The sequence below is a fragment of the Ostrea edulis genome, chromosome 3 (assembly GCF_947568905.1).
Source record: "Ostrea edulis chromosome 3, xbOstEdul1.1, whole genome shotgun sequence".
NCBI lineage: Eukaryota > Metazoa > Mollusca > Bivalvia > Ostreida > Ostreidae > Ostrea > Ostrea edulis.
In genome coordinates this window covers 78,273,958-78,293,137 of record NC_079166.1, presented here as the reverse complement: position 1 = coordinate 78,293,137, position 19,180 = coordinate 78,273,958, and the positions used below count along the sequence as shown (strand labels likewise).

Below are 19,180 nucleotides of genomic sequence, written 5' to 3'. Positions count from 1 at the left end.
ATTAATTCTATAAGCACAAAAATTTTACAGTGCTTAAGTGCCATGTGCACTGGTAGGTCAGAATTATGGCACTTCATATAAAGCTGTTGTCTCTACAGGAGTGAAAACTTGTCAATGGAATTGAGCTGAGACCCTAACATTATTGTATAATGAGCTATAATAAGCCATGTCTCATTAGAGTTGATTTCATTGTCACTGAAGTACACTGTATCTTAAAATTATTTACCAAAACAAAACTCAATAAGGTGATATTTGAGTGTGTCGGACAGTCCCTTTACATCTCTATTTATTTCTTTCTTTGCTGAAGGGTGTCACCATTTGAAACCAGTAAACAGATCAAGTCATTCATGCAGGACTGTCATAAGCTCAAGTCAACAAGTTATTTTGAATATGACCTTTAACCTTGAGGCCCAAAATCTTTGGGTGACATTATGTAACTCAGGTATACTGGGCTTCCTCAAGATCTAAAGAATGCTGGTAATTATTTGCTGTTCTTGATATCAAAACACCTCTCGGGGGGGGGGGGGGGGGGGGGGGGGGGGGGGGGTGGGGGGTTCCGGGTTCCTCCAGACCAGTCTCTGCAGATGTCACTCCACCTGAGATCTATTGTTAAAAGTTTGCTTGACAGGCTGCCTACCATTGATCACCATACTGGTAAAATTTGGGGGTGTTAACTTGACATTGGGTCTTGAAAATAGTAAAAGTTTAAAAACTACCGGATATATCATGTTAACATGAAAGTTTTCAACCATTGCACAAATAGATGGAAGGATGAACATTCACAGTGACCACCAAATAACTCTCACAAAAGAACTGCAAACGACAGTATTGTTTCCCCGCCCATCTTCTGGTCAATCTTTAAAAGCTATCATTTTTAAATGATTTTTTTTATGTCAATAAAGATATTTATATGAATTTTCATAAAAGTTGATTTATTTGACAAAACAAAGAGAGATAACTCTATAATTTGGGTTCAAATCGCATACTTCACTATAGGAAAATGAAAAATATTTTTAAAACATCTTTCCCCTCTGTGAAACACAAATTCCTTTTTGCAGGTATTATAAATTGTTATTTAAAAATTTTTATACCAAAACTTCTTTTTGTTGTTTACAGACCAAAATTCAGTGAAAATGTTCACTCTATGATCAATTGCAAAATAAAGAGGTAAACGTGTGAGAAATGAAGATTAACCATTTTTTTTTCTCAATGATATAAAGTAATTTGACAAAGTAGATGATTATTTATTGATATCAAAAAGCATTTCAAAATATATGAATAATGTTTAAAGCCCAGTTTCAAAGGACATATTTTTCTACCCCCTAATCAAAAAGAGTTGAAATTAAGAGCAATTAATTAATTAACACTGGTATTAAAGTTAATAATCAATTACTAATGGATTCTACTTTGCATTTAAAAAACTAGTGTTAGCAAACTTGCAAAGCTCTTTAAAATATAAGAGTTGAAAATGTAGGTGGGAATCCAGAGTTAGCATGCATAGTTCTTTGTGAAACTTGTGAAGTCTTCAAATAAATATTTTTAAAACTTTAACTCTTGTGTGGTAATATTAGCTACCAATTTCATGTCCTTTACAGCTATATAATGTGGTAAATGGAGCATTCTATTGTATGGTGTTTTTAAGTTCTCTCTCTTAATTTAATGAAAACTAAATCTTGCCTGTACTTTCAAGCGTAATGGAGAACATGATTTTTCTACCACTGATAAATTTTTGAAAGAGATCTGTATCATCAAAATAATTAATGCTTTCTACATTTGTGAAACAGATAATAGTACCAAATTACACATGCACCAAGACCTACCTGAGTTTTCCCATAATGCCAAATATGATCTACTAGCCTCCAGATCTCTTTAGGGACAGCGTAGAGCCTGCCTCCCTGTGTTAAATCTCTAGACATCAGACTGCCAGGCTGCTCCTGAAAACATACAGGGCAATCTCAGTTATACAAATACATACATCTGGTCAAATTCTAAAGTAAAATTTTCATGATTAAGTTCTATATAAAAGCATATTTTCTGTACGATGAGGCAGACACTATAGGAAGGTGATGTTTTCAAGCACTTAACTTTTTTCGATATAAAAACTGGGGTTATATATAGTCATTAAACATAATCATTTCACATCACTGAATTCATTGATCTTGGAGTCTCCTCACACCATATACATATTCCATACAATGACTTTAATGTGATTTGACTACACTTCATTTTTCCCATTAAAAAAAAATGCATTAGCAGCAGGTAAGGCAGTTCTTACCGGTGTCCCTTAATCTGTATATAGGAGTGGTGTTATTTAATTTAGCTGATTAAATGAGAGATTAAAATAATCGGTATAGAACTCAATTTCACAGCAATACTTACTATCTCTATAAGCTGAGCTGTGGGAGTTTCTCGGATTGGTCCATGCATCTGTACCAGGGCCTCTAGAGAACATCCGAAGCTGGACGGAATAAAGTTTCCATTGACTGTTACCTACATACAGGGTCAAGGATCAGAGTGTGTTATAAGTGTCAGACAAGGACAATTGTCTAGTGAGATTTATCTGTGAGGTATTGTTGTCTAGTGAGACTTATCTGTGAGGTATTGTTGTCTAGTGAGATTTATCTGTGAGGTATTGTTGTCTAGTGAGATTTATCTGTGAGGCATTGTTGTCTAGTGAGATTTATCTGTGAGGCATTGTTCTCACAAATGTTATAAGTGTCAGACAAGGACAATTGTCTAGTGACATTTATCTGCGAGGTATTGTTGTCTAGTGACATTTATCTGCGAGGTATTGTTGTCTAGTGAGATTTATCTGCGAGGCATTGTTGTCTAGTTTCATTTATCTGCGAGGCATTGTTGTCTAGTGACATTTATCTGCGAGGCATTGTTCTCACGAATGTTATAAGTGTCAGACAAGGACAATTGTCTAGTGAGATTTATCTGTGAGGTATTGTTGTCTAGTGAGATTTATCTGTGAGGGATTGTTGTCTAGTGAGATTTATCTGTGAGGTATTGTTGTCTAGTGAGATTTATCTGTGAGGCATTGTTGTCTAGTGACATTTATCTGCGAGGCATTGTTGTCTAGTGACATTTATCTGTGAGGCATTGTTCTCACGAATGTTATAAGTGTCAGACAAGGACAATTGTCTAGTGAGATTTATCTGTGAGGTATTGTTGTCTAGTGAGATTTATCTGTGAGGCATTGTTGTCTAGTGAGATTTATCTGTGAGGCATTGTTTTCACGAATGTTCAATTCGTTAATTCCTAACTTATGTATTAGGGCTGTCACGGTTCCAAAAAATTTCGGGTCGGGTCGGTTCTAATTTTTTTTACTTCGGGTTCGGTTATTTCGGTTCGGGTCTATATACATGTAACTATTTCAAAAATCTAATATACAGTTAAAATCAAAAACATTTATTGTATTTTGTATCAATAATTACTCGGGGACGTGGACTGAGGTTTAGACTCGACACCCATGGTACTAGAATCAGCATTGTCACTTCTACTCGTTTCCATCCATGCTTTCAATTATTTGTCATAGACGATGTTGATCCTGTGGCGTATTTTCAATGCGTCTGTCATATCTTACATATACTGTCATTATTTACAGTTTTGTTCACAATGCCATCATTTAACAATTGATCAAAATACCGCCACCTTTGAGGATTTTGACAACATTTCGTTTAAACGGATTTCTAATTATGATCCTATTTTAAAAACCAAATCCGAACCGAAATATGGAAAAATAGAACCCAGCCCGACCCGAACAACACGACCCGCAGTTTTCGTTTTTTTCGGGTACCCGTTGCAGCCCTATTATGTATGTACTATCTATTTAACAATAATCAAGAGAATTCTTTTTCTGTGATTAGATTAAACCACAGGCAATTATATCACTTCGGTTCGAATTTACTATTAAAGAGATTCTTTGATAGTAAATTCGAACCCAACCAATATAATTGCCTGTGGATTAAACCAATGAAAAGACAGGACTTAAAGTGCTTATGTTTAAAGGACAGAATAGTACCACAGACATTTCTTGTACAGAAGGTTTTCACTCAGGGTTTTGAAGTAGAAGCCTGTACTCCATTTGACAGACACCTACATATAGATATATGTGTATCATTTTTAGTTTTCTGTAAGGATACAAAGAAATCCTTTCCCCCGTTGAGGTGAAGTACTAATATATCATCTAACACATGATTAGAGGCATTCAGCGAGGCCACACAGCTCTTATCCACTAGCACCTCTATCCGGATTTCACAGGAGGACCCTGAAAGTAAATGTTTACATGATTAGAGACATTCAGCAAGGCCACACAACTCTTATCCACTAGCACCTCTATCCGGATTTCACAGGAGGACCCTGAAAGTAAATGTTTACATGATTAGAGACATTCAGCAAGGCCACACAACTCTTATCCACCAGCACCTCTATCCGGATTTCACAGGAGGACCCTGAAAGTAAATGTTTACATGATTAAAGACATTCAGCGAGGCCACACAACTCTCATCCACCAGCACCTCTATCCGGATTTACAAATAGAAGTATGCTTAGTTATATGTTAATCTATATGAAATTGTCTTTCCTACAGTAAAACATTGAATTTCCAATGATGATTTTATATTTCATGGTAAACTCTCAGAATATCTCTGTCCTATAGGTGTGCATTCACCATGGTTTTTTTTTTGTGCATAGCCATATAATTCAAAGATTTCCCCCTAGCTCCCAAGTATTCACGATTAGCTCATAACCTATAGGGTATAATTCTTCTAATTATCTGGAATTATTTCACATCTACATGGTTTAAATCTGATAATTACTTATAATTGTTAGATATCTATTTTCTATAATTCTGTTAATTACCTGCGATTATTAGGTGTAATTGTGATAAGTATCTAGGGTTTTCTCCTTTCCATATGGTGCAATTTTGATACTCTAAACCAACTTTTATTCGCATATAAGAAAATTTCGAGAGATTTGCAAGAACCTCATCATTGCGAATATTTCTCATTGTGAAACAGTCTTTGAATGACTGTCAAAGGTTCGATCACGAAAATTACTCGCCACAAACCAGTTTACCACGGGTGAATTGCAAAATAAAGTAGCTGCAAATAAAAGTTTACAGTAATTATCTAGGATTATTTTCAATCTATAAGGTGCAATTCTGATAATTAAATAAGAATTACCGTGTGATAATTATCTAGGATTTTCTCTATAAGGTGTAATTGTGATAATTATCTAGGGTTTTCTCTATAAGGTGTAATTGAGATAATTATCTAGGGTTTTCTCTATAAGGTGTAATTGAGATAATTATCTAGGGTTTTCTCTATAAGGTGTAATTGAGATAATTATCTAGGTTTTCTCATATCTATGAGATGTCATTTTGTTAATTACCCGAAGTTGTCACAGACTTGTAATATGTAGTTTTAATAATTACTTGGGGTTATCATCAACTTAAATAGTGAACATGAAATAAAGACACCACAAAGTCTTCCACATCTGTTTTGTACTTAAATATTTTACTGAACATATATGTTAAAGTCAATTTGAAACTAACAACTCGACTTTACGACAATCGGGATGATTTCAGCTTCTCCATCGTCAACTTACCATATCTATGTAGCAATATTCCATTACCACCTGCAAATGATGTTAATGTCTCTCAACTAATTTGATATGCACGAGCTTGTTCTGCATATGATAAGTTTTTAAATCGTAAATTGATGTTACAAGAGTTTCAACAGCCTTGTTTAAAGTCAGCATTTTGCAAATTCTATGGCCGTTGTAACTATCTAGTTTACCAATACAACCTGTCATTGGGTCAAATACTGTCTGATAAGTTTAATACCAATGTTAGGCTGTTCTATACACAGATTTTGACTACAGATTACTTTGTTTACCAGATCAAGATATAGGGCTCATGGAAGTTTTTATCGGTTGATAGGGTTTGACCAAGCCAAATCTTCATCGCCTACTACGCAATGACAGGGCCACGATAAGACAGATCTGTAACATCAAGCCTGAAGATATGGCCACTGTAAGTTCAACTGAATTGCTGGGGCGGCTTGGCATCGACGACCTCGACGTCATCTTAAGGGAAAGGAGACTCCGCTGGTATGGCCATGTTGTCAGATCCAGCAGTGCAGTCAAGTGCGCTTTAAATATACAAGTTCCTGGGAGATGTAGAGTTGGTCGGCCAATGCTATCTTGGAGAGAGTTGACGGAGAAAGATCGTAGAGAATGGAAGCTCTCAACTGCTGACCCTCAAGACCAGAAAGAATGGAGATCTGAGGTGAGATCTGCCATGCATGCAGCCAGCCAGATACCTGGAAGGGGGCCCACTAGTGTGGACACTACCCGTGATACTGCACGGAAAGAAAAAGGAACCAACAACAACAACAGGGGATGCTTAGTCCTTCAAGGCACCTGATCCCACCCATCTCTGGTATGTCCAATGGTCCGCGTTTGCCCAACTATTAATTTTGTATTCCTTATAGAAGTTATGAGATTGATCACTGTTTGTTATGTAAACATTTTCATATGTAATTTTGTTAATCCCCTGTGGTAACATGTAATTTTGTTCATTACCTGAGGTAACATGTAATCTTGTTCAATACCTAAGATAATATGTAATCTTGTTTAATACCTGAGGTAATGTGTAATTGTGTTAATTACCTGAGGTAATGTGTAATTGTGTTAATTACCTGAGGTAATGTGTAATTGTGTTAATTACCTGAGGTAAGGTGTAATTGTGTTAATTACCTGAGGTAATGTGTAATTGTGTTAATTACCTGAGGTAATGTGTAATTGTGTTAATTACCTGAGGTAACATGAAATTGTGTTAATTACCTGAGGTAACATGAAATTGTGTTAATTACCTGAGGTAATGTGTAATTGTGTTAATTACCTGAGGTAATGTGTAATTGTGTTAATTACCTGAGTAATTGTGTTAATTACCTGAGGTAATGTGTAATTGTGTTAATTACCTGAGGTAATGTGTAATTGTGTTAATTACCTGATGTAAGGTGTAATTGTGTTAATTACCTGAGGTAACGTGTAATTGTGTTAATTACCTGAGGTAACATGAAATTGTGTTAATTACCTGAGGTAATGTGTAATTGTGTTAATTACCTGAGGTAAGGTGTAATTGTGTTAATTACCTGGAGTTATCACAGACTTAAATGGTTTAATCCTTAGCCATGGCTGACAGTAGCTTTCCTCCTCTAGCTTGTTGATAAATTCAAACTCCACAGGCACCTGTCCAATAGAGACACAGCATAAATGGAGACAGTCACAATTCAATCTCAATTCAATTAAAATGCATGTTTTATTTTGTACTGAGTAAAATTAACACAGAATATCATTTATCATTTGATGTCAAGAGCTTTCATGAACACTTACCACCTACAGGAAATTTGTCATTGATAAATTCTAATTTTATGTACTTCCCTAAATGTCCTAATTTAAAACAAATATTGATCTGAACATCTTTCATTAAGAGTTATGGAATTTTAATCATCAATCATCATAAAATTGATGCCTCACCTGGCCTATGTTACATAAAGTCAACATTTCTGATCGTTTCTCTATAAACATCACATCTTACCTGGCCAGTGTGACATACAGTCAACATTTTTTATCGCTTCTCTATAAACATTACATCTTACCTGGCCTGTGTTACATAGTCAACATTTCTGATCGTTTCTCTATAAACATCACATCTTACCTGGCCTGTGTGACATACAGTCAACATTTCTGATTGCTTCTCTATAAACATCACATCTTACCTGGCCTATGTTACATACAGTCAACATTTCTGATCGTTTCTCTATAAACATCACATCTTACCTGGCCTGTGTGACATACAGTCAACATTTCTGATCGTTTCTCTATAAACATCACATCTTACCTGGCCTGTGTGACATACAGTCAACATTTCTGATTGCTTCTCTATAAACATCACATCTTACCTGGCCTATGTTACATACAGTCAACATTTCTGATCGTTTCTCTATAAACATCACATCTTACCTGGCCTGTGTGACATACAGTCAACATTTCTGATCGTTTCTCTATAAACATCACATCTTACCTGGCCTGTGTGACATAAAGTCAACATTTCTGATCGTTTCTCTATAAACATCACATCTTACCTGGCCTGTGTTACATACAGTCAACATTTCTGATTGCTTCTCTATAAACATCACATCATACCTGGCCTGTGTTACATACAGTCAACATTTCTGATCGTTTCTCTATAAACATCACATCTTACCTGGCCTGTGTGACATACAGTCAACATTTCTGATCGTTTCTCTATAACATCACATCTTACCTGGCCTGTGTTACATACAGTCAACATTTCTGATCGTTTCTCTATAAACATCACATCTTTAAACAGGAACTGTAACGAAACATAAAGCAATAGTGTAGAACTGTCTTTGTATCAAAATACCGTTTTCTGAACATTTTATATCCATTATCATGATATATAAGGAACAAATATCTAGGATGTTTAGGGGGAATGGAAATTATGGAAACCTAGAGTAATTTGCATAATCAGTGGTTTTAGTGTATGTGTCAAGTTGAAAGTTCAGTGCCTTCATTGAGAAATTTTCTTTTTATCTCTTACATTCTTAATTTTTTTCACCATTTGTCAAATTTTCTGCACCGTTTGATAATATTACGGCATAACAATCAAAGTACGTATATATATATATGTGGTTTGAAATTAACTCAAGAGTTAACAATTAGCACAGACTCGTCACAATAGCTTAGCGATTAGGGCACTTGATCTATACCGAAGAGGCCCAGGTGCAATCTCAGCCATGTGTCAAATCCAAGACAATGAACAAAGGTAGTGACGGTTCCTTCATGAAGCGCCCAGCAGCAGAAGTGAAAGTCACAGCCAAAGTGAAAGTCACAGCCGAAGTGAAAGTCAGTCACAGCAGAAGTGAAAGTCAGTCACAGCCAAAGTGAAAGTCACAGCCGAAGTGAAAGTCACAGCAGAAGTGAAAGTCAGTCACAGCAGAAGTGAAAGTCACAGGTATATAATATTTCACCTTAAGGGTGTACTCTCGTGGTACTTTTACCGCGAGTGAGTCTCCATACTTTTTAAAGTCGTAACTATGGGGATGCGTGTGTTTTATTTTGTGTGCACAAAGAAGAACATTAATATCTGTTTTTATTTGTAAGTAATGTTAATAAACTAACAAAAATTAATTAAAACATGACAATTTTTTACTTATTTTCTCATTTTACGACATTCATGATGACGTTACGATTGTAAACAAACTCGAGCTCGAAGACGCACACTGTACGATGTCGCATTTAGTCTATTCTAAAGCAGTCCAGCAACATACACGGGCGATTCGTTAGAAGTAAAACAGCTGTTATAGATCAGTCTGCATCCGATATTCTCACGAGTGAGTTGCAGACAAAGAAAATTACAGACAAGCAGGCACAACCACGCACATGGTGACACAATACAGTACTGGACATAGTGTCAGATGAGAGGGGGGAATGGAAGGATGTTAGCGATGTAGTACCCGAATCAGAGGCTGCTGATATAGTATCGAATGAATTTGTAAGTTTTTCAATATACAAGAATTTTTTTTTATGAAAATAAAATCTACAAACTATGTAGATCTGTACCTAAATTGATCTGCAATCTTCCCGATCCCGCCTAGTCGGTCATGAGCGAATCTCGCTCCTAACGTTCAATGTATCATTATTGAAGCATCATTTTGATTAAAAAGTGTAATCCATATCATTGTTTTAAAAAATCGCCAAAGTATACAGAGAATTTCCTTCATTAAAAAGAGTTCAAAGGGAAAAGGGGGGTTTCTCCCATCTAGAGAATTATGGCGCGCCATTCGTGTACAAATTAGTTAAAACAAAAGATAATTTTGTTGACTATATATACATGTATAGATATGTTTTTTGGGAGGCTACTAGATCGATAATTTGTTTCTAATCAGTTCTGGAAAATTAAAATTAAATTATTTTATCAAAATTTTATTTCAATTATTCCTTCAAAGTGTAATTGTCAAAAAGTTTTAATAATGTTAAAATTTGTTTATAGGGTATTGAAAATGCACATTTAAAAAAAATCCTGATTAGAATTTTAGCATATATTTCATAAACAGTCATTTATGCACGAACAAATTCATATATAACATTTTGCCTAAGAAATTCTTTTAGAGTAACAATTTGTTTGGCAAGGCATTAAAACATAATCCCTGGCTGGACAAAAATTGAAGTTAGTTGAAGTTGGTGTATTAGCAGTCTGGTGGTAAACCTATTATCATATTCTGTTCTATTGTTAAGAATTTACAGTATTGATAGAAATTGAGTTCCAATGTTTGCATTTTAGCTACATTCATTTGGTAACCACAGTGAGAGGGATGAGTTGTGCTATCATCATATGAAGAACCATACCAGGAAGTGCAGATTTCTTCCTCATGGCCACATGGAAGTTGACTGTTAAAAGTAGTTTCTGGATGAAAACTCATACTTTGCATTCTATTCAAACCAAATTTGGACATATGGATACATACAAAGACGGGAAGATGCCTATCAATTTTGGGGTCAGAAGGTCAAAGATCAAGGTCACACTGCATGGAAATTAGAAAATGCTGATGCGGGGGCATATGTTTTTACACATTCTGTAGTTATAAATGAATTAGTATTGTATATATGCATATATTATTTATGTTTTCTGATTATTTATCATATAATGAAATAAATATATAGAATTTGTAAATATGAATTGAAAAATACACATTTTATAACAAATCGTATATTGTTATTGTTTAGAATGTATGTCAGTGTAAGAAGGGGGTGGGGACACAAAATGGTTCAAATCTTTGTTCCAATGCACACTACCCCTCACATTTTTTTCATTTAAATTAAGCAAAAATATGATTCAAATCTACATTAGTAATTTCAGAAAAAGTTTGATACAGATATTCTCCCTAGGTTGAATTTTTTGTTGAAATAGGTCTTCAAATTTATGTGATATTTTATACAATTATGTTAATTAATACTTGATTTTTTGTAGAATTGGTGATATATTTTATGTAAAAGTTATTGAAATAATCAAATATGCTTAATTTTCATAAAATAAACGAAAGCCAAGATTATTCTGTCCTTAATATTTATTTTATAGTGTGTTTCTTGTGAAAATTGGCAATTTTCATGAAAAATTAAGTTTCAGCAAAGGGGCAAATTTGAGGGGCTGTAATTCTTTAAAGTCCACACTAACATATTCTATTTTTATGTTTTAAATGTCTTTCGGATAAAGATGTATCAGTTAAAATGGTTTATCAAAAAAGTTTGATACTTCTGAAAAAATTCAAACCAGGAGAGAACATCCTTAAAATGGAGGTCCCAGCAAGGACATGAGAGGCAATGACACAATAAACAAGAAGTGTGTGTGTGTGTGTGTGTGTGTGTGTGTGTGTGTGTGGGTGGGGGGGGGGTGTGTGAAACATTATGCACTAAATGGCAACATAGAACAAATGAAAGGTATTGTGACTCTTGCCATAAGGAATCTATACACAAAATATAAATCCCAACAGTAACTATAGTTCCAAGAGATACTGCTATGGTAAATGTTCTTAAAAGTAGGTCAAACTTTAAGGTCAAGGTCACAATATCAAAACCTCTGGTACCCAAAGAAAGGTCTTGTCACAAGGAATGAACGTGTAAAATATCAAAGCCCTATCCCTTACCATTCAAAAGTTATCAGCAACGTTAAAGTTTTGGACAGAATGACAAACAGGACAAAAAACTATGTTTCCCCCACCTTCAATCTTGGGGGAATTGGAGCCCTAATTGCTCGGACTGTAAGCATCCAAATTATAGCACTTCACCTAGAGCTGGCAGCGTTTTCACACACCAGTAAGTGAAAATTCTCAAATGGGATGCAAAGCAACAAAGAAATGAACATACAATAAGTTCAAATAAATTTATCATACCTAAGTATCATACACTGGATGTAATGCCGCGATAAGTTTAGAAAATGCTTCTATTTTGTCTGAGATTTAAAAAAAACCCTCTAATATACAATTACAACCAACAACATATCACAGATTGGTCATCAATTACAAGCATGCTCAAAGCACCTCATATTGAAAATATATTTGCCCGAGAAATTTGTGACTTGTCTTAATTGATGTGAGGTAGGTAATCATTCTATAATCTGTCTGTGTTTTGTATAACGTGATGTGAGGTAGGTAATCATTCTATAATCTGTCTGTGTTTTGTATAACATGATATGAGGTAGGTAATTATTCTATAATCTGTCTGTGTTTTAACGTGATGTGAGGTAGGTAATCATTCTATAATCTGTGTTTTGTATAATATGACATGAGGTAGGTAATCATTCTATAATCTGTCTGTGTTTTGTATAATGTGACATGAGGTAGGAAATCATTCTATAATCTGTCTGTGTTTTGTATAACGTGACGTGAGGTAGGTAATCATTCTATAATCTGTGTTTTGTATAACGTGACTTGAGGTAGGAAATCCTTCTCTAATCTGTCTGTGTTTTGTATAATGTGATATGAGGTAGGTAATCATTCTATAATCTGTGTTTTGTATAACGTGATGTGAGGTAGGAAATCCTTCTATAATCTGTCTGTGTTTTGTATAATGTGATATGAGGTAGGTAATCATTCTATAATCTGTGTTTTGTATAACGTGATGTGAGGTAGGAAATCCTTCTATAATCTGTCTGTGTTTTGTATAATGTGACGTGAGGTAGGTAATCATTCTATAATCTGTCTGTGTTTTGTATAATGTGACATGAGGTAGGTAATCATTCTATAATCTGTCTGTGTTTTGTATAATGTGACATGAGGTAGGTAATCATTCTATAATCTGTCTGTGTTTTGTATAATGTGACATGAGGTAGGTAATCATTCTATAATCTGTCTGTGTTTTGTATATCGTGATATGAGGTAGGTAATCATTCTATAATCTGTCTGTGTTTTGTATAATGTGACATGAGGTAGGTAATCATTCTATAATCTGTCTGTGTTTTGTATAATATGATATGAGGTAGGTAATCATTCTATAATCTGTCTGTGTTTTGTATAATGTGACATGAGGTAGGTAATCATTCTATAATCTGTGTTTTGTATAACGTGATGTGAGGTAGGTAATCATTCTATAATCTGTCTAACTTACCTCTGTTTTGTCTAACTTGACTTGAGGTAGGTAATCATTCTCTAATCTGTCCAATTTTTTCATGATATCCTCATACACCTTATTTGACTTTTCTTTATCAATCACTTTTGCCTGCAAATAGAAATGTATATGAATGAAAAAGAAATATCTTTATGCATAAATATATTTGTATCTATTAAACATTACTAGTACATGATTCAATAATTCTGAGCTTCCTAAATGGCTGAGATCCAACAAAAACAGAAAGAGGTTATTTTCACCTCCACATTATTATGCCTTCAACGTAAATATAATATTTGATTTTTTTCAACGTTGGACCAAAAATAAATTGGAAATTCCTAAATTGATAAGGTTGGTTATCAATTTTTGGTTCATCTAATGAACACTTTCATCTCTGATCATTTTTTTTTACTAGGTCTTGCACTCTTAAGTGTAAACAAAGATGGCTGACCAGGTATTATTTTGTAAGCTCAAGAGGCCGGTTTTGAATTATTCAATAATTTCAATAACACAATAATTTGCATTCTCAATGCACTTCCAACTGTCATGCACCCCTAGATGTAAACAAATATGGCTGACCAGGCATTTTTTCCTAGGCTATAGTATTGGTTTCAATGTTTTAAATTATTGAATCTTAATTATAATAAAACAATCAACGACATATTCTTGGTCAAGAAGATGATTTAGCTACACTCAAAGTCCAGACTCGATGAATTTTGTACTTCCTAGGTAGCTATATAAATCATTGTATTGACCTGATGTATGTCAACAATTAATGCTACATCATTAAAACACCATGTTAATTGTTACATCATTAAAACACCATGTTAATTGTTACATCATTAAAACACCATGTTAATTGTTACATCATTAAAACACCATTGATAGAGCTGCATATCATGCGTATCATTTAATGCCTCCCACTAGTAAGATAATCATCTGCTTCCGGACCTGTCCTTGTCACATGGGTGACTTTGTTGTGATTTGAGCTCTGGAAATTGGATGCAGTTTTATATATTTCTTCATTGGATTCATCTTAAAATTTTAGAGTATAAAAAGCTCACACATACAAAGAAATGGAACCAAAATTTGCACTAAAACTTAAAAAAAAAAAATTGTCAATCATCTGAAAAATATATATGTAGGTCAACTTAACTGATTCGATACATGATCAATTTTATAAACTGACAAAGAAGTTGATGTTACAGAGGGTTCAACAGTTTCATTCCAACTAGCATTAATTTGGTAAATTCTATACTTGTTATAATGATCTAATAATAAGTTATCATGAGGCCAAATGCTGTCTGATGTGTTTCCTATCAATCAGTTACCTGATCAGATGTATAGGGTCCACGGCAGGTTTGACTAATTAACAGGGGATACTTACTCCTCCTAGAACCTGATCTCACCTCTGGTATGTCCAGGGGTCAATGTTTGACCTTCTTTTAATTTTGTGTTCATTATAGGATTTATGAGATTGATCCGTGTTAGTTATACAAACCATGGTGATCGACATTTCTAAACATCTCTCTATATATTATTCCTACAAGTTTGCTCTAAGTAGGGTCTAATTTCTTGAAAAATGCAACTGTTCAAAACCTTTAACCTGCTACAACATCTAGAAAATATAATTCATGCTCAAATAACCAGATATATCACTTCAAAAACTGTAACTATTTATCAATTCATATTCAATTGGGCCCAGAGAACCAGATTAACTTTGTATGACCGAAATGTGCTATAATGCATTACATATTTCTTAACTGTAATTTAAATTAATGCTAGTTCATCATTAATTATCATCTTAATATTGAAATTCATCAATCTAATTAAAATTAGATGTTAGATCCGCTCACATACTCGTTTGTGTAGCGAGTATGTAAGCAGATCTAACATCTAATTTTAATTAGATTGGAAATTCAATAAAACAAAATTTCAGATCTATTAACACAATTTGATGTGACACGTACTGGATCATAAAAAGAAATAAACCACACATCTCTTTGTATGTTCAAAAGAGCATCCCCATCCACGTAAAAAATCAATACATAATTAAAAATATCAAAGCAAGATATCAAGGATGACAATCTAACAGTATTATCAGGAATTCGGTCTCTGGGATATACCGGATGATTACACAATTAACAGTACAGGTGACCTGCATGCACAACCCCACACCATGGGTAACAACAGCTACCTCTTACATACTTCATTCAGATCTACTTAAAATGTTTGGCTAAGTTTGTATCAAGTTCATAACCAATCTCTGATATAAGGCACCTGATAAAAAAAGTAATAATACCTTTTCATTGTGAATTACCACTGCCATCCCTACTAATAATGCCTTGGACACATATCATTTCCTTCTTCAATTCTATCACATGCCAATTTAGCTTCATTGAAGTGAGGAAATGAAAGCAATGGTTGTCATGTGTGTTCATTTTGATTTTGCTAAGGGTGACATTTTTTTATCATCATAAAAATATTGCAAGTCTGCATTAGGGCATATCAATAATTCTGAAATCACTAGTCTTGTTAGATATCAAGGTTGAAGTGGTGTCATTTAAAATGCTTGATGTTCTGTAAAATTGCTGGAATGGGAAGTAACAAAATAAAGAGGTCAATAGGCCTTATCACTCACCTGAGTATTACATGTAGTTAAAATTAAAATATCACTAGCCCAAAACCCAAGTCTACAATGCTTTTCCATTTTGTGCAATATCAATCATTTCCCATTGTAGGTTAATTATTTTAGTGTGTACTTCTGTTAATATCATTCAATTTTTCTCAATGATGATCGAGAGAGTTATAGGTGTTTAAATATTAACCAATTAAAATTGAGTGCACGTGCTCGTGAGTGTGCAATAGTAATTTTGATTACACTAATCAGAAGAGAGTTAAGAAATAAATTGGTAACATAAATTTTAACACTATTCATTGAAATCTATGTATGTTGTAGATCAATATTTGATTTTATAGACATTAAAAATTACAATGCACACACATTCTCATGCATGTGAATTTGATTATTGAAGAAGGAATTTTTGTTTACACCAATACTTAGGCAAACCATACCATAAGATTTTCATTTCATTTTTGGGACCTCCGTGGCCGAGTGGTTAGAGCATTGCGCTCAAAATCACGCGGCCTCTCACCTCTGTCGGTGCGAGTTCGAATCCCGCTCGCGCCGGTAAGTGAGAAAGTTTCCCAGTTTACTTTCGGAAGGTCGGTGGTCTCTTCCCAGGTACATTGTATCTGGGTTCTCTCTTCCACCAATAAAAACTGGGCACCACCAGATAACTGAAAAATTTTTGAGTGTGGTGGAAAACATCAATCAATCAATCAATCATTTCATTCTAGTCTTAAATATTTGGAAGTTTTAGCTATTTTAGTACCTAAAAATTGAAACAATGTACATGTATATACCATTTAATAGGCACCCATATCATACATCAACAGCGTATATTTCATGTTTCCATCATAAACAGGAAAGTTATGATGATCTTTAAAGCATTCAATCAGCTAGAATTTAGCATACATGCACATGCTTGCAAGTAAATGTGACCATAAACATTGTGGCCCTCATGATGTCTGTATCTTGTATAGTTCTATATAATGAACAAACAGTGTGGTTCTCATGATATGATATCTGTATTTTGTCTAGTTCTACAGTATATCAATTAATAGTGTGGTTCCCTAGATATGAAATTGGTCATAATGATTCTGCGTTTCCATTAATCTCTTGGTGTCATTAGCCATATGGGCTGTAAATCTAAGGAACTGGGACTCTAAAATCAGAATTGGCATTGGAAATTTCATCACCCATTCTAACCCCCCCCCCTCCCCCTTCCTAGGGAAAACAATTACCGAGGTCTTTGGATGAGACCGCAAAAACCGAGGCCCCGTGTCACAGCAGGTGTGGCTCAAAGGCCATTAGCGCCGAAATTTTGCAGCCTTTCACCGGCATTGGTGATGTCTCCATATGAGTGAAATATTCTCGAGAGGGACATTAAACAATATTCAATCAATCAATTACCAAGGTTAATGAGTTGCAGACAGACAAAGACAAAAAGACAGAGGAAAACAGAATGCCTCCCCCCTCCCTTCATTTCTTATGTCGGGCGCATGAAAATGAATATAAATTAAAAAAATTCAGCAAAAATTGGAAAACTTTAGAATACTCACTGGTGTATAAATACCATGATCACAGAAATATTACATGCACAATATATATCTATTCAGACAATAACAAAAGGCTATCTAATCATATATAAGGAAACATTTTGACATTATCTATCAGTGTTCGAGGACGTCTTAGCAGGGCATGCCCTGGTGACCAAACTTAACACCACCACAATGAGGAAACTCATCAACAGTGACTGTCACAGGCTTGAATCAGCTCAACATAATCACTGATGTTTACGGAAGTGCAAATAAATATCATATTACAGGAAGTCCTTTTGACTTATTGCTTTAACATTACTTTTATCTCCCAGTGAGAGGGCTGTAAAAAAAGGTAGCTATAAATATACACCTCATGTTATTGTTCACAAAAATTCAGATCTTTTTATCCCCAAACCAAAAGTTTCTGAAGTATAATAAGGATCCCACTCTGAAGATACAAACACCCTTTAAGCTATCAAAATCACTGAATTCATCGTTTTGAATGAGCTGTTCATTTCTCCATCAACAAATTTCATGCTTTTGTCTCTCAATGGACACTCTAAATATAGTAAATACATGTCAGCTAGTACAAAATGGTCAAAGGATTAAGAGATCAACAGGTCAGAGATCAAGGTCACAAAAACATAATTATAATTACTTTCGTGTTATTTAATTATAATAACGATTGTGTTATTTAATTATAATAATGTCCGTGTTGTGTAATTATAATCACGTTCGTGTTGTGTAATTATAATCACGTTCGTGTTGTGTAATTATAATCACGTTCGTGTTGTGTGATTATAATCACGTTCGTGATGTTTGATTATAATCACGTTCGTGTTGTGTAATTATAATCACGTTCGTGTTGTGTAATTATAATCACGTTCGTGTTGTGTAATTATAATCACGTTCGTGTTGTGTAATTATAATCACGTTCGTGTTGTGTAATTATAATCACGTTCGTGTTGTGTAATTATAATCATGTTCGTGATGTTTGATTATAATCACGTTCGTGTTGTGTAATTATAATCATGTTCGTGATGTTTGATTATAATCACGTTCGTGTTGTGTAATTATAATCATGTTCGTGATGTTTAATTATAATCACGTTCGTGTTGTGTAATTATAATCACGTTCGTGTTGTGTAATTATAATCACGTTCGTGTTGTGTAATTATAATCACATTCGTGTTGTGTAATTATAATAATGTCCGTGTTGTGTAATTATAATCACTTTCGCGTTGTGTAATTATAATCACGTTCGTGTTGTGTAATAGAACCAATTACTATCTTTTTTTCCCCCGATTTGAGGTTAATCAAATGCCCAGTAACAAACTGCTATTAGAGTCTCAGTAATTCCAGGCCTGTAATTTGCTATTAAAGGACACATCTCATGTTTTCAAAGTATACAATATTACATGCATTTTGTCTTCTTTATGCTTATAGTAATTAATTCTAATAGTTCGTTCGCCGAAAATTTTGCGATAATTAACCACAATACAGACTTAAATCTAAGCCCCAATTTCAAAAAGTCAAGTCAATTAGGTAGGTAGTCACGTGGTACAGTGACGTCACATGCGCCCTTCGGATTGTGAAAGTACTGCGAGATATTATGAAAAACTCAACTTTTAGGGGCCTAATCTATTTACCATGGGCAACATTTAAATCGATGTTGACATATTGTCCGAGTTTTATATGTGTTCGCCACCAGTGCACACATATAACGATGTAAATACCCAAATATAGCGTGTATGAAATCGGCAATATTGTGAGTAAATAATGTTTATATGGGTCGCTGTCTACAAACTGTTTGGGGATGT

At 34.4% G+C, this 19,180-nt stretch overlaps 1 protein-coding gene across 6 annotated transcripts in view; it reads right to left on the bottom strand.

The window, feature by feature from the left end:
• LOC125673480 (inositol polyphosphate 5-phosphatase OCRL-like) overlaps window positions 1–19,180 on the bottom strand; it is an 80,412-nt gene that overhangs the window by 16,621 nt on the left and 44,611 nt on the right. For all 6 annotated transcript variants that reach the window (XR_008801277.1, XR_008801276.1, XR_008801278.1 and 3 more), the window contains 6 exons: window positions 13,198–13,308; window positions 8,339–8,407; window positions 7,164–7,260; window positions 4,149–4,273; window positions 2,380–2,490; window positions 1,821–1,934 (listed from right to left, as the gene is read on the bottom strand). Coding sequence is in view for 3 of the 6 variants with exons in the window: in XM_056159095.1 (XP_056015070.1) it covers window positions 1,821–1,934; window positions 2,380–2,490; window positions 4,149–4,273; window positions 7,164–7,260; window positions 8,339–8,407; window positions 13,198–13,308 (627 nt within the window). In the remaining 3 variants the exon portion in view is untranslated. The remainder of the gene's footprint in view (window positions 1–1,820; window positions 1,935–2,379; window positions 2,491–4,148; window positions 4,274–7,163; window positions 7,261–8,338; window positions 8,408–13,197; window positions 13,309–19,180) is intronic.